Genomic DNA, 16,482 nt, shown 5'->3' with positions numbered 1-16,482 from the left:
TTTAAACAGCTCTCTTGGCATAAATGACATAGACTGCGCATATTTGAAGTGCGCAGTTTGATAACTTTTGCTATAATGCATACCACCCTGAGAATGGAGAGTGAACGTAATCCCTCATCTGCAGGAGTTTTCCCCTGCTCCTTTGTCGTCTTGCCCAAGCTCCAGGAAATCACTCGTGTGTTTTTTCTCACTCACCAATCGTTTGTATTTCCTGAAGTTTTATATAAATGAGTCATATAGAATGAACATTTTTTTCATTCAGCGTAATTATTTTGACATCCATGTTATAGTATGTTTCAGTAGTTTGTTCCTTCTTATTGTTGGGTAGTATTCTGTGAACATTTGGCCTGTTGGCAGTGTTGGGCTGTTACAAGTGAAACTGCTGTGAATATTTGTACACAAGTCTTTGTGTGGACATAATACTTTCATTTCTCTTGAGTAAATAGAAAGGAGTGGAGCAGCTGGTTCTCAAGGCAGGCTGATGTGTAACTTTGTAAGAAGCTGCCATACTGTCTTCCAAAGTGCTTGTGCCATTTTTTGTTTATGACCGATTTTGGATTAATTTTTATATGGTGCTAGAAGTAGATTGAAGTTTATTTTTTGCATAAGTTTTAGTTCTTTGTCACTATGTGTGATCATGCTGCGGACCACCATAAAGTGTCACTGTTCTAGAATTTTCCAGGGCAGCTCACTTGTACTCATTTTCTTCATGAGTAAAGGTAAATGTGAAAATGTACCAACTCTTATTCTTTTACAAAAAGAGCCTCATGTTTGTTTGAGGCTGGCAAAGCTCCCCCCTGCCCAGAGTGCGTGTCTGCCCTGAGAGGAAGCTCAGTGTTGGGGCGTCCGGTGCTGCTGACAGACGGCTTCCTCCTTTGGGTGCCTCTGGGCCAACCTGTGGAACAAGTGTCATCCATCTTCTCTCATAAATCTCCTTTCTCTTAGGGAGATGGGTCTTTTCTTGCCACTTTTCCAAGACTGCTGTCAGGCTGTTCCTCTAGCCCAGAAGCTGGGGCAGGCAGGTGGGAGCAATGGGGTTGGTGGGCATGGTGGCTGCCACGACGGCCTCCCTAGTTTAGAGGGGCATTCATTGATAGGTGCCTGATAGTTGTCGGCTGCCAGACTGCTGGCCCAGCAGTGCCAGAGATTCTGATTTTTAGGAGAAGCTGGGAATGAAGATGTGTGTGAAATTTGAGAATGAAAAAATAAACGGTACTCTGAAAGTCCTACAGTTGTTCCACAAGTGCTTTCAGCCTCCTGAGCTGGGTCTGGGCCACAGCTGTGATCCTGTGTTTTTCTGGGCTCCTCTCACTGTTTTCATATCTTGAATTTTTTTTTTTTAAGATTTTATTTTTCCTTTTTCTTCCAAAGCCCCCTGGTACATGGTTGTGTATTTTTAGTTGTGGGTCCTTCCAGGTGTGGCGTGTGGGACGCTGCCCCAGCATGGCCTGCTGAGCGGTGCCGTGTCTGCGTCCAGGATTCGAACCGGCGAAACCCTGGGCGGCTGAAGCAGAGCACGCGAACTTAACCACTCAGCCACGGGGGCAGCCCCTCATATCTTGAATTTTTTAATTTCCCTTTTCAGTGGGCCTTTCTTTGTATATGATGAGCAAGCCCAAGTTGTCACTATTGAAAAAACTAAACAAAAAAAAAAGTTTTTCTCCATTTCTGCTGCTTTCTCATTCTGCCTTCTGGTTCTCTTACCACCAGATTTGTGGACAAAGCTGGTGTGTAGTGTTGGTGTTGTGTATGTCGAGTTTGCCTTTTAAAGCACTCCTGCAATCCTAACACTGCTTATTTCTTAGCTCTTCTAAGTGTGACAGAGAGTTTAGAGAACCTCGTGATGCGATGTCATGTCTTTTGCTGGAAGATTCCATTACTCAGAATCTGGAAATGGAGGTGTCATTCATTTCGTCCTCACGAACAAGCATAGTCAGCTGAGTACACGTGCAATCAGAGGAGCTATCCTTTTCTGGAATCAGAGCAATATATTGGAAAGAGTTTGGGCTGTGGAGTTAGCTGGATGTGGCTCAAATCCTGGCTGTGTCACTCCCAGGAAAGTTATTTCATTTCGTTTTTGCCATTTGTGTAATGAGTCAGATGTGTTCTTTGAGGACTCCAGCAGTGAGCACGGGCTCAGGCTCCCATGGCCCTGAGGCTGCACAGTCAGGCTTCTCTTCTACTCCCATTTACAGTCATGAGCCTCTGTAACTGATATTTGTGATGATCATCTAAAATCATTGAGGAAACGTTTCTTTGTAGTAAGCTCTATTTAAGAGGTAATTTAGATACTGCATCAGCACATATTTTAAAAAGATGAAAATGTTCCTAAGGGGGAAATAGCTTCCATCATTGCTTTCATGCATGGCTGCTGGATGAAGGGGAAATTGGGGAAAGTTTTTTGGAGGACAGCTTGGCAATATATTAGAAAGAAGCTTAAAAATAAGACCTTCTGACCCATTTCTAGGAATGTATCAGCTGTGCAAACATTTTCTTTTTTTGAGGAAGATTAGCCCTGAGCTAACATCTGCCAATCCTCCTCTTTTTTTGCTGAGGAAGCCTGGCCTTGAGCTAACATCCATGCCCATCTTTCTCTATTTTTTATTTTTTTATTTTTTTTATTTTTTTTTTATTAATGTTATGATAGATTACAAGCTTGTGAGATTTCAGTTGTACATTTTTGTTAGTCATGTTGTGGGTACACCACTTCCCCCTCCGTACCCTCCCCCCACCCCCCATCTTTCTCTATTTTATATGTGGGACGCCTACCACAGCATGGCTTTTGCCAAGCGGTGCCATGTCTCCACCCAGGATCCGAACTGGCGAACCCCGGGCCGCTGAAGTGGAATGTGCAAACTTAACCGCTGCGCCACCAGGCTGGCCCCTAGCTGTGCAAACATTTTATATACAAGTGCAGATAATATCTAATAAAGTAATGGTTTCATGAAACTGTTGGTTTGTGTCGCAATGCTTAACTGGTCTTACTGCTTGTTTATGAAGGATGTTTAATAAGTGAAAATCCTTTATAGTAGAGCTTTTCTCCTTTTTAAATTCAGAGTTTTGTCTGTGAAGTAGGACCCCAGGTTTGTTTAAAAATTAAATTTCACTTATGGCAGCCACGCAGGAGAGAAAAGCGTTGGGTGGTTATCAGGTTGTGGGGTCATGGGATCTGTTTCTCTCTTGCCTAAATTAAAGGTTTACATGCACATAATTGAAAGATTCCCTCACTCTCCTTCCCATCCCTGTTGTGACTGTGTCAGTATCGTTTGCTCCTGTGAATGTTTGGCTATTTTCTTCTGAAACTCCTTTTTCCTCCCTGGACCTGTTGTCCTTGATGATATTTTTGTAGCCATATCCCCAACTTTAAAACCCCGACTTTCCCCCAGGGGTGGGCATCTCTTCTCAACATTTCAGGCCATATGAGGTGTTTTGTGTTTTATTTCTTGGTGACCTCATTTTGAAGCCCCCTCTCCTGCTTCAGTCATCTCCCAATAGAGTATGAGAGAGTCACAATTTTGAGATTTTTCATGTCTGGAAACATTTTATTGTACCCTCACACTTCATCAGTAGTTTATCTGGATATGAAATTCTAGGCTAGCAGTTATTTCCCCACAGAGGTTTGAGGAATTGCGTAGTTGTTTTCCAGCTTCTCTTGTCGCTGCTGAGAATTTGGATTCCTCGCTAATGGTTGACTATAGCCTAGGTTTTTCGTCGGTACTTGGTAATATTTTTGTCTTCATTGTTCTGCAATTTCCTCATGCTGTGTTTTGGTGCAGGCCTTTCCTCCTTACATACACTTTGTGTTTCTGAATTTTCCAAATTTTCTAAATAAATGTTTATTACGCTCGGAAAATTATTATATACAATCTGTGTGGTAATACAGTGCTTTTGGAAAAAGTGATCCATTCAAATATGGAAAGCTGGCACCTCACAATTAGCAGTCTAAGAACAATGGCCCTATGGGTGAGTTCTTCCCCGAGAGGAAGTCAGCCAGTGGTGGCTCACGTGTTTGGCAAGAGTAAAAGAAGAGTTGTAACCGTTCTCTTGTCTTTGTGGCATTGGTATGGGTGGTCTTTGTAGGGAAGGAGAATAGGGAAAGCTATTATTGTTTTTGAAAGACTTAGCAGTGAAGGTATTTGGTTTTGTACCGTGGATGGTTTGCAAGTGTAAAAACTGTTTCAGAGAAGCAGTGTCTGTTTTGGATAACGTGAGATGTGTATGTGTGTGTGTGTTTATTTAAGTTCGTAAGGTTCCTGTTGAGGTTCTGTGGTGTAATACAATGAATCTAGTGCTATATAAATGAACAAAGGAAAGTGCCTAGCACACATTTAGTTTTTAATTGTGTGGGAGACATGTTTGCTTTACATGAAACTGATTTGTCTTGAATGTTGGATAGAAAGTAGTGTAATATTGCCTGTATAACAAACCAGAATACATTTTCTGCTGAGTATTAGGACGTAGCTCACAGTTATAAGAATAAGTAGTAAGATAATATATATTAAAAACCATTGCTATAATTAGTAGAAATAGTGGGTGACTTTTTCCAACATTTTATTGTGAAAATTTTGAAATATACAGAGAAGCTGAAAAAAATTCACAAACATCTATGTATGCACTGCCAAGATGCTAGAATTAAATTTTTTAAAATTACCATTTTGTTTGTATTACACGTATATCCCTCTATCCATCCTTTAGTCCATTGTGTTTTTTCATGTGTTTCGAAGTAAATTGTGGATGTAAGTATACTTCACCCTATGTACTTCAGCATGCATATTATTAATGTTTGTTTACAGTTCTTTGTTTTGTTTTTAGGTGAAATTTCCATATGTAAGATGCATAGACTTTGAGTACCATTCACTACATTCTGACAGATGCACACACCTCATAGATCCCTGTAGTCATCCCTTTATCTTCAACAAAGCCCACCTATGAGGCAGGTGTTAGAATAGACACCTCAGGTGATGAGGAGACCTAGGCCAGTTGGAGGGATGTCCACTGCCGTGGCCTCCGGCCTCTGTGAGAAGAGAAGAAGGACCTCTTAGCTTGGCTGATTGTTGATTGTGGGTAAAGGACTTCACTTTTTTCAGTGGATGTGGTGGCCAAGAGTGCTTCTGAATTTAGAGAAACCTCTGTTTTTGGAGGGGTTATGCCTGGAGCTCCTTCATAGTTTTACGCTGTATTCTTGGAAGCTTGTTTAGGTTGGCTGCTTCCATCTTCTCTTCAGTTCAAGCTCCGACCTCGTTCTGCAGTTTGAACACTGACAAAATGGTCATGGACTTTCTTATTAGGAGAATTGATGGGTTTTTTAGAGGTTCTTTTTCCTCCAGGTTTTCTTCCAGGTCTTAACCTCATTGCTTGCGTGTTTTCCCTTCCTCAAGCAGCTTCTCCCTTTCCTTCTCATTCTTTTGTGAATCAGCTTAACCTTGACTTTCTGTAGAACGTTGGCTGTGTGTGTATTGAACACTGGCACGTTTTACCTTTATTTGGTCTTCCAGCTGGTCACCTAGCCACCAGATCAGCTTCCAGATCAGACTGCTGAAGAGCCATGCCTTTGTCTTCAAGGCCTTTTTTTCCCTTTGCTTGAGGAAGATTAGCCCTGAGCTAACATCCGTGCCAGTCTTCCTCTATTTTCTATGTAGGTTGCTGCCACAGCATGGCTTGATAAGTGGTGCGTAGATCCGCGCCTAGGATTCAAACCCACCAAAGTGGAGCATGAGAACTTAACCACTACACCATGGGGCCTTCCCCTCATGGCCTTAAGACTCAGCAAGATTTTTATGTTTGTCTCCCAGTGGCAGTCAGTGGGCCTGTCAGCTTCCTTACTTGTCCCTTCAGCTTTTGCATGACTGTTGTTTTGAGGAAGATTGGCTGGCTGGCTTAGATCTTCTCTCAATTGTGTGTCACCATCTGAAGGCATTATAATTTTTCCCACCTTATTTACTATAAAAAATTTTCAGATACACAGAAAAATTGAGAGAACAATATGGTGAATATTCATAATACCACCTGAATTCCTCAGTTATCATTTTGCCATATTTGCTTTATCTACTATATAAAGATGAGTGTGTGTGTGTTTTGTTGTTTGTTTTTCTGCTGAGCTAATTCAGAGTTGTAACCCTTGTGGGTCTTGGCCCATGGACTTCATTGTGGCCCTTCTTAAAATAACAGTGAGGGTGCCCTTCAGCACGACATTTCCATATCACACTTAGAAACAGAAATTCCCCAGTTTTATTTAATAGTTCATATTTAAGTTTGCCTGTTTGTCTCAAAAATTTGAAAACATTTTTGGAACCAGGATCTATTCAACATATATATGTTGAATTTGTTTATAAAGCTGAATTTGTTATGTTTTTTGTCTCTTTCAATCCATAAGTCTGCCTAACCTTTTAAAAAATATTTTGACTTTAAAAAGTTTTTATTACAAAAATTTCAAATACAGTTCTTTCTCAACCTGTGATGGGGTTATGTCCCAATAAACCTATCATAAGTTGAAAATATGATAAGTTGAAAAAGCATTTAATACACCTCACCTACCGAACATCATAGCTTAGCCTAGCCTTCCTTAAAAGTGCTCAGAACACTTACATTAGCCTTCAATTGGACAAAATCATCTAACACAAAGCCTATTTTATAATTAAGTATTGGATATCTCGTGTAATTTATTGAATACTGTACTGAAAGTGAAAAACACAATGAGTGTCTGGGTACATAATGGTTATAAGTGTGTTGGTACTTTACCCATATTATCACGTGGCTGACTGGGAGTTGTAGGTTGTTGCCACTGCCCAGCACCCTGAGAAAGTATCATACAGTGTATCGCTAGCCCAGGAAAAGATAAAAATTCAGCATCTGAAGTATGGTTTCTACTGAATGCATATGGCTTTTGCACCATCGTAAAATCAAAAACATTGTAAGTTGGGGACCTTCTGTATAGACACAAGTACACAGCGTGTGATGTCCATTTGCCCATCACCTAGCTTGGCAGTTATTAGCTCATAGCTGATCTTTTTCGTCTATACTCCAACCACTTTCCCCTATATTATTTTGAAGCCAACCTCAGATTATACTCGTCAGTTTTTCAGTATTACCTTTAAAAGATAAATTTAAAAATATGTATCGTCATACCTAAAAAATAACAATAATTTCCTTGATACTATTAATAGTATCACAATCAGTATTTGTGTTTCCAGTTATCTCATCTATATCATGAATTTTTTTAATTGTATGATGAAGAAGGGCCTTGTTGGTTGGTTTTCTTTTAGCCATATGAAAACTGGCTAGCACCGGAAATTCTGAATGTGATTCTCCACTTGTAAGTCTAGCATTTGTTCTCAAAATATGACATAACAGTGGGCAGTTCTGTGAATTATGCTGATTGTCAGACAGTTTTAGAAAAATTGATAGCATTTTGGTCAGATGAGTTTAGTAGCTCCTGGGAGGATCTCTTCTTCATTCAGGCCTAGAAATAATGAGAAAGACACGGGTTAAGCCAAGGAATGGAAACCACGTTTGGCAGTGGTCTCCTGTGTGTTGGCCCGATGACGCAGCTGCTGCAAGGTCGTGAGAAGTGATGAGATGGTGGCTTGGGGAGCAGGGAGCTAGCCAGACCTCATCCACAAAGTTCTTTTTTCTTTTTGAGACAACCTGACTCCAGCTTTTGCCAGCCAAGACTGTATCGGTGCTGTTCTGTTGGTGGTCTATTTTCTTGTGCTTTTCCCCTGAAGTCAGCACCTTGTCAAGAGGGTTGGACCTCCCCTGATCAGCTCTGTGTTGGGGCCTGGCCCTATGCATGGTTGTGTGATGTGACGAACAGCCACTGTGCTTTAGCGCAATGCTTGCGTCACTGTGACTGGTCACAGGCGTGCCCACCACGCACCAGCACCTCATTTCCTCCTCTGAGTTAGCCAGTCATTTATGGGGAAACAGGAGCTGTCACTGAGTCTCCTTCTCGGAGTGTCAGTGCTTGGTTAGAAATCGATAGTTTTCACATTACCTTTTTCTTTATAATTAAAATGTTTTACAATCTTATTGTATAATTGGTGTACAATAAAATGTAAATATTTAAAGCTTCAGTTTGATGAATTTTAACATGTATATACCCATGAAACCAGCACGTTCCTTTTTTATCCCTCTTAAAGACTAGGACATGAGCAGCTGGAGAGAGGGACTTTTTAACTGCTCTTGTCTTTAAGGTTAAAGTTGCTTTTCCAAATCCTGACTGAAAGTCTCTTTATTCTGCTTTTTTAGTTGCGTACTAGTATCGAAAATTGGTGTATTCAAATTTTGGCATTGTTTTTACTTAATAGTAACAGCAGTTAATAAGTTTCAAAATAATATAGGGAAACTGGGATGATCTTTTCTCTCTTGAAACAGAAACTAGCTGAGCTTGGGAGTTACCTGACTGGGTCAAAGGAGTCGGGACTCGATGCAACTGGATAGGGTTTTGAGTACCTGCTCTGCTGCTTAGGATTGTGCAGCTTTTTGGGCAGTCGCATGTTTATCAGCATCTTCATCATGAATGCCATGAAGAGCGCTTTGGGGAGTAAATGAGAAAACATAGCATTAAGGTTTGACGACCCTCACCACACAAAGCACTTGACAGTTCTACTGAGGACCTCCAAGACTGACTTGGCTCCTTGGAGGAAAAGGTTTTTTTTTTCTTGTGGTTTTAAAAAAAAGGATCATTTAAAATTGATGCATAGCTTGGAGTCATTCATTCTCCTCCTCTCCTTTAAATTAAAGGCAAAATAAATGTACACAGTCCAATAATATAATTTAAAGCTTTCAAACTTGAATTTTAATTTAATTATAGCTTTAATTTATACTCACCTTATTATTATTTTTCTTTTGGTGAGGAATATTAGCTCTGAGTTAACATCCATTGCCAGTCTTCCTCTTTTTGCCTAAGGAAGGTTGTCCCTGAGCTAACATCTGTGCCAGTCTTCCTCTCTTTTATGTGTGGGATGCTGCCACAGCATGGCTTGATGAATGGTGCCTAGGTCCATGCTCAGGGTCTGAACCTGTGGTCCCAGGCCACCGAAATGGAGCATGTTGAACTTAACCCCTGCGCCACTGGGCCGGCCCCTTAGCTTATTTTTTGAACTTGAGATATAATTTATGCAGAGACATTCACATATTGTGTTCAGTTGGATGAATGTTGATAATTGTACATACTCATGTAACCACCAACTGAAACAAAACACCAAGCACTTTCATCATTCCGGAAGCTTTCCTTTTGCCCTCTCCAGATCCGCTGGCCACTTCTAATTTCCGTCCCCACGGCTGGGTTTACTTGTTAGGTATTGAAAATGAGATCATGCAGTGTGTGCTCCTCTGTGTCTGCTCTTTTAAAAGTTTAGCATGATTTGAGATTCATCCATGTTTTTTCCTTTTGATACTGAATAGTGTTTATATGGATGTTTTGTAATTTACCCATTCTCCTGTTGATGAACATTTGGATTATTTCCCATTTTTCGGCTAGTATAATTAAGATTGGTGAACACTTTTTACAGGTCTTATTGTGGTCATATGTTTTCATTCTTCTAGAGAAAATGTCTAGAAGTGAATTGCTGGGCCCTATGGGAAGTATATCTGTAGTTTTATGAGAAGTTGTACTGTTCGATACTCCTATGGACCGCATGTGAGCACTCCACAATGTCAGCTGTTCTGCTGAATGAGAAATGGTGTCTCAGGCTTTCTTAGCAGTTTTATTGAGGTATAATTTACAAATACTGAAAGTCATCCTTTTAAGTGTGCAGTTTGGTGTGTTTAGATATATACAGATGTGTAACACTACCACAATCAAGTGGCTTCATTCCTCTGAAAGGTTCCTCAGGCCCCTGGGCACAACTATCTTAATGTGCCACATAATGTTGTCTTTGTCAATGCCAGGCCATATATATGATTGTGGTACCATAAGGATTATAGGGGGAACTCAGAAATTCCTGTTGCCTGGTGACATCATAGCTGTCGTAACGTCGTAGCACGTAGTACATTACTCACATTTACGGTGATGCTGGTGTAAACAAACATGCTGCACTGCCAGTTGTATAAAAGTATAACACAAGCTATATGGACAGTACATAATACTCGATAATGATGATAAATGAGTATGTTACTGATTTATGTATTTACTGCGCTATACTTGTTATTTTAAAGTGTACTCTTTCTACTTATTAAAAAAAATGTTCACTGTAAAACAGTATGCTGTGTTGCACCGGCAGCAGCCTCATACATCTTGTTTTCGCTCGTCTTGATTGCTTCATTTTCTCCTGTGCTTGATTTCATCTTGTATTTTGTTTATCATGGCCACTAAGTGTACAAAATCCATTGCTAATATTGCCAGTAAGAGGCCACATCGAGTGATTGACCTGGAAATGAAATTGAAAGTGATTAAGAGCTACGAAGGTGAAAAATCAGTGATGGTTATTGCTCATCAGTCAGGCATGTCCCATTCTACCATAGCCACGATCTTGAAGAACAAGAACAAAGTGACAGAAGCTGTTAAAGGATCTGCTTCATTGACGGCAACGATATTAACAAGAATTCGAGAAGGGCCTATATGTAGCAGACATGAGGAAAATTGTAATGACCTGGATTGAAGACGAGACACAGAACATATCCCTCTCAGCACCATGACAATCATGGCCAAAGCAAAAAGTTGGTTTGTGATGTTGAAAGAAAAAGCTGGACCTGGCTATGATGTTGAATTTACTGCTAGCTCTGAGAGGTTTAAAGGATTCAAGAATCATTATTCATACACAACATGAGAGTGAGTGGTGAGTCTGCCAGTGCTGATGTGAAGGCAGCTGAAGAATTTTTGGAAACTAGATAAGCTGATTGTGAGGAAAATTACTTGCCAGAGCAAACATTCAGTGTGGATAAAACCTCCCTTTTCTGGAAACATGTGCCTACAAGGACTTTGATCCATAAGGAGGCCAAGTCAGTGCCAGGTTTCAAGGCTTTTAAGGACAGGATAACAGTCTTACTTGGGGGCAGTGTCTCAGGCTGCAAATTGAACCCTTTGTGATCTGGCACAGTGAGAACCCCAGCGCCTCCAAGCCTATCAGTGAGCACACACTGCCAGTGAACTACAGGAACAGTAAGAAGTCACGGATGACCCAGCTGCTCTTCCAAGACGCCCTCCTGAATTGCTGTGCCAGCAAAATGAAGAGGTAGTTTGGAGAATAACATACCTTTCAAGATTTGGCTTACTGTTGATAAAGCTCCCAGCCATCCTCCTTTTATTGGTGATCTTCATCCCAGCATCAGAGTGGCGTCTCTGATATCTCCCTCCAAACGCCACCTCTTGGATCCAACCAAGGGATCAAAGAGTAACAGCAGTTTTTAAGGCCTGCTACCTGAGGAAGACCTTTGACCAGGCCATTGCTGCAACTGAGGAAGACACTGATGCAATTCTAGAAGGATTACAGCATCTGTGACTGCACAAAGAACCTTGCTTGGGCTTGAGATGATGTCACCAAGAAGTGTATGAATGGCATCTGGAAGAACACACTCAAAAGGTTCGTCCATGTCTTCAAAGGATTTGCCAAGGATGAGGAGGCTGCAGAAATCAACCAGCAGCAAGGCTGTGGTTGAACCGGCAAACAACTTTAACCTGGGTGTAGATGACGTTGACTTTGAAGAGCTCCTAGAGGTGGTTCCTGAGGAATTGACTAATGAGGAGTTGTTGGAACTGGAACAGGAACACACAGCTGAGGAAGAGCCAAGAGAAGAGGAAACTCCAGGAGAAGGAAAAGAGGAACCGCCAAGAAAATTCGCAGTGAGGGGTTTAGCAGAAGCATTTGCAGACCTTAACAAGCTCCTTAAGAAGTTTGAAAACATGGACCTCAATACCAAAAAGTTTTCATTAATGGAGAGGAAGGAATGTTCGTGGTGCATTATCTGCTTAAAAGCAAATCTGTGATGAGAAAAAGAAAGCAAGCAAACCACCATGGACGTGTTTCTGAGAAGAGTCCCACTTCCTCAGCAAGATCCTCAGGCAGGTCCTTCAGGAGGTGTTCCAGAAGAGGCACTGTTAGCATAGGAGAGGCATGTTGTTGCTCCTGGACACCCTCCAGTGGGACAACAGCTGGAGGTGGACGACAGTGATATTGATGATCCTGACCCTGTGTAGGCCTAGGCTAACGTGTGTGTTTGTGTCTTAGTTTTTACAAAAAAAGTTTAAAAAGTAAAAAAAATAAAAAAATTTTAAAAATAGAAGAAAGCTTACAGAATAAGGATACATAAAGAAAATGTTTTTGTGCAGCTGTACAGTGTGTGTTTTAAGCTAAGTGTTGTTATAAGAGTCAAAAAGTTAAAAACAAAAAGGTTATAACCAGTAAAAAAGTTACAGTAGGCTAGGGTTAATTTATCATTGGAGAAAGAAAAATCTTTTTTTGTAAATTTAGTGTAGCCTAAGTGAACAGTGTTATAAAGTCTACAGTAGTGACAGTGATGTCCCAGGCCTTCACATCACTCACCACCCACCGACTCACCCAGAGCTACTCCAGTCCTGCAAGCTGCATTCACGGCAAGTGCCCCATTAAAGGTGTCCTGTTTGTAATCTTTCAGTCACTATTTTGACTGTACTTTTTCTATGTTTAGATGTGTTTAAATACACAAGTACTTACTGTTGTGTTAGAATTCCCTTCAGTATTCAGTACATTAACATGCTGTACAGGTTTGTGGCCTAGGAGCAATCAGCTATAATGTAACCTAGGTGTGTAGTGGGCTCTACCATCTAGGTTTGTGTCAGTGAACTCTGATGTTCGCACAGTGATGACATTGCCAAGCAACACATTTCTTAGAATGTATATCTGTATATCCATCGTTAAATGTTGCGTGACTATTACTGGTTTTCACTGTAGATTAGGTTGGTCTTTCCTAGAATTTCATACCAGTGGACTCAGCATGTATTCTTGTGTCTGGCTTCTTTGGCATGTTACAGCTTTTTTTGAGATTTATCTCATATTGTGTGTATCAGCAGTTCTATCCTTTTGTTTGCTGAGTAGTATTTCATTCTGTGGATGTACCACAGTCTGCTGGTGGACATTTGATCCTTATGAGTAAAGGTGCTATGAACATAGCAGTTCTGAGTTCATAGCCTCTCTTGCCTTCCCCAGAGAATAAACCCATATTCTCTGTGGGGTGGGGGTCAGCAAGGGGAGGCAGGCGTCTCGTCTCACTGCTGACCAGAGAGACTCAGCCGCCCTTCCAGATAGTGCCCTTCATCGGCTCCTGGGAACGAGTGCTCGGTCCTGGGGACCTGGACAGTTTCTAGGTGTTGGGAACGGGCTTCTCTGGGCTCAGGCTGCGTCTTGATCCTCGTCACTGCTGGCTGAGAGTACACCTTTTTTGAGTCTGCTGAATCATTTCCCACTTCTGCTTTTTAGGTTCCAAAGTGTCTTGTCTTCCATTCTTGATCTGTATGGCTTTATGTCTTTTTATTTGTTAATCTGCTTTATTGTCACTTTGAATAGAGACAGAGGCAAATGTTTGTGTTCAACCTGCTCTCTTACCTCAGAAGTCTTTTTACTCTATCCCTGGTATTTGAGAAGTTTCTCCTTTTGTTTTTGCTGTAATAAACAACACTGTGATAAGCATGCTTACAGTTGAGTCTTTGTTCAAATCCCATGCTTGTTTCTTTAAAATAAATTTCTAGGAGTGGAATTGTGGGATTAGAAGACATACACACTGTTAATGCCATCTTGTGCCCCAGGAAGGTCACGCCAGCTCATGTTCCGACAGGGAGTACACTCTCAACAGGACTGTCTCCTTTGGTTTTCCCCCTCCTCCCTAGACGCACCCCCCCCCCCCGATACTTGCAAATAAACTCTAAGAAATGAAATCAAATCTTAGTGGAGGACAGACAGACAGGGCCACAGAGGTGTCAGATCTTGACTTTGCTCCTCACTGTGACTCAGCCCCTCCCCCATGCCTGGCCAAACGTGGGATTGAATTAATGCTGTTGGCCTTCCTTCTTTGTTTCAGGTTACACTCCTGGAACACCTTACAAAGTGTCCTGTTCCCCCACCAGTGGGGCAGTGCCACCGTACTCCTCCTCCCCCAACCCCTACCAGACCGCCGTGTACCCCGTGCGAAGTGCCTACCCCCAGCAGAGCCCATACGCACAGGTAGGCCTGGGTTGTACCATGCTCTCTTAATGCTGCCCTTGGGCGCTGTGTTTGTGGGAAGGGTTGGTTCCATCTGGGCTCTGACCCACTGGGCGTGGGACCTTGTGTGGCAGATGTTTCTCTTCTCCACAGCAAGGCACATACTACACACAACCTCTGTACGCAGCACCTCCTCACGTCATCCACCACACCACGGTGGTGCAGCCCAATGGCATGCCGGCGACGGTGTACCCTGCACCTATCCCTCCACCTAGAGGCAACGGGGTCACCATGGGCATGGTGGCTGGGACCACTATGGCGATGTCAGCAGGTGAGTCCCTGACCTTGGGTGCCTGTCCCACGGTGGCATGAGAGCTGGGGGAGGGAGCGCTCGCTGGTACTCTGACCCCTGGCCTTTTTTGTGGCTAGAGCTATGGGGAAGGACCTGATGCTTTTGGGAAGCATCAGCATATTGTCTTTTTCTTTCCCTCCCCTTCTTCTTTCAGTTGAGAGCAGACTGGGTTGTGGGATTCAGAGTAACAAACCATGAACTAGCACCCTCCCAGGGAGTGTGACTGGATATTGCCCTCTGGGTTTGATGGGGCCACTTTGTTGGTGAGCTGAGCCAGTAGGGACAAGGAGTGACCAGCTCAGCCAGTGAGCGCATGAAGTTTGAGCAGAAGGGGATACTTTATGTTCTGGGGACCTGCTCTCATGATACTTCTCTTTAGTGTGGGCTGCTTTTACAAGCCACATTGTCTAAATGAGGGTGTTTTCATGAATCTGGGAAAGCTGGTCTTGTGTTAATAGAGAACAGCTGCTTGTCAGAGTCGTTTGGCTCCTATCAGCTCTACTTCCCAAGGCTTCCTCTAGGTTAGGAAAACAGACCACAGAGAGGGGAGACCCCTGGTGAGGATGGGCACATCTCCCTGGGACCGGGGAACCCTAGGGGCTTGCTTTAATGTCTAGGGATTAGAATCCTTCCTGTGGACATGTGAGTTGCTGTGGCAGAGGGGCCAGATACACATGATACACTTGGTGGCCCATGGCAGGGAATTTTAAAAAAATATATTGTCCCATCATTGTTTGTCTAGACTTTAGTTCAGTGTAAGGAAACGTGCCAGAGAGAAGGTGTTTCAGGACACCATGTGTGTTTCTGCTCAGAGTGTCTTGTTTTATTTGGTTTTCCCATACTTCGCTGTGAATGCAAAGGAGATGTGGCACAGACGGAACCTGCATGTTTGCGACACATGGAGGGAGGAGATGACAGGCCCTGGGCTGGGTGTGGGCAGGGAAGCAATGAAGAGATGCAAGAGGAGGCTGTTAGCTTTGAGGTGATGCTTGTCTATAAATGGACTCTCAGAATCCCTGAGTTTTAAGTGTACAGTTCAACAGCATTTAGTGTATTCACACTGTTGTGAAAAAAATATCCAGAACTTTTTCATGTTGCAAAACTGACACTCTGTCCCCATTAGACAACAGCTCTCCTTTCCCCTCCCCCAGCCCCTGGCAGCCACCCTTCTCCTTTCTGTCTCTGTCGGTTTGCCCACTCCGGGGACTTCGTGTAAGTGGAATCATGCAGTTTTTGTCCTTTTCTCACTGGCTTATTTCCCTTAGCATAACGTCCTAAAGGTTCATCCATGTTGTAGCATGTGACAAATTTCCTTCCTTTTTAAGGCTGAATAATAATTTTTAAATTTTGTTGTTGACCATCTGATCTGCAAAAATATTTGAGTGGGCTTGTATGAAGAGGAGGCACAAAGGCTTCTACAAACATATTATCAGTACAAGCTCGCTGTGTTTGTGCATCTTTGTGTTGTATGTAATTGGAGTTCTGGCAGCCCCTAGGTCAAGCCCATCCCCTCTTCCTGTGTGGCGCCCTCCTCGCAGAGAGGGCTGAGCCAGCGCCCTCTTCTCAGAGGCAGCACGGAGCCATGCATGCGGGGACCTCAGGCCAGCCTTGTGTGTGGTCGGTGCTGCCTGCCACTGAGATACACTGTTCTGTCTTCCAGGTACCCTGCTGACTGCCCACTCCCCAACTCCTGTCGCCCCTCACCCAGTCACGGTGCCCACATATCGGGCCCCCGGAACACCCACCTACAGCTACGTGCCCCCTCAGTGGTGATCACCCTGCAAATGTAAGTGGCCGTGAAGCCTGGCTCTGCTCCTAATTAGAGTGCATTTTTGTCAGTGGAGAATGTCAGATCTCCCACAACTTAAGGCGCTGAGAGAAATGCTACCTGCCTGTTGATCCACTGGCAGTGCAGTGATTAAATTTTTGTTCTTACTCTACGAAATAGGAGAGAGAGGGAAACCGTTGAGTACTTGCTGGGTACGCTGTACACTTCGCCCCTCCTGTGGGCTGTGC

General features: G+C 42.8%; 1 protein-coding gene and 1 long non-coding RNA gene across 17 annotated transcripts in view; one reads left to right on the top strand and one right to left on the bottom strand.

Annotated features, from left to right (window-relative positions):
• FAM168B (family with sequence similarity 168 member B) overlaps positions 1-16,482 on the top strand; it is a 39,119-nt gene that overhangs the window by 17,965 nt on the left and 4,672 nt on the right. For all 16 annotated transcript variants that reach the window (XM_070242238.1, XM_070242242.1, XM_070242239.1 and 13 more), the window contains 3 exons: positions 13,993-14,135; positions 14,268-14,445; positions 16,127-16,252. In XM_070242238.1, the coding sequence (XP_070098339.1) occupies positions 13,993-14,135; positions 14,268-14,445; positions 16,127-16,239 (434 nt within the window). In that variant the 3' untranslated portion in view covers positions 16,240-16,252. The remainder of the gene's footprint in view (positions 1-13,992; positions 14,136-14,267; positions 14,446-16,126; positions 16,253-16,482) is intronic.
• Positions 9,689-11,424, bottom strand: LOC138918832 (uncharacterized). The gene is made up of 2 exons (XR_011428650.1): positions 11,196-11,424; positions 9,689-10,370 (listed from the first exon to the last, which is right to left on the bottom strand). It is a non-coding gene; the product is annotated as an uncharacterized lncRNA (long non-coding RNA).

Source organism: Equus caballus, chromosome 18 (assembly GCF_041296265.1).
Source record: "Equus caballus isolate H_3958 breed thoroughbred chromosome 18, TB-T2T, whole genome shotgun sequence".
Classification (NCBI taxonomy): domain Eukaryota; kingdom Metazoa; phylum Chordata; class Mammalia; order Perissodactyla; family Equidae; genus Equus; species Equus caballus.
Note: the sequence above shows the minus strand (reverse complement) of the source record. Positions and strands in the feature narration are given on the sequence as shown.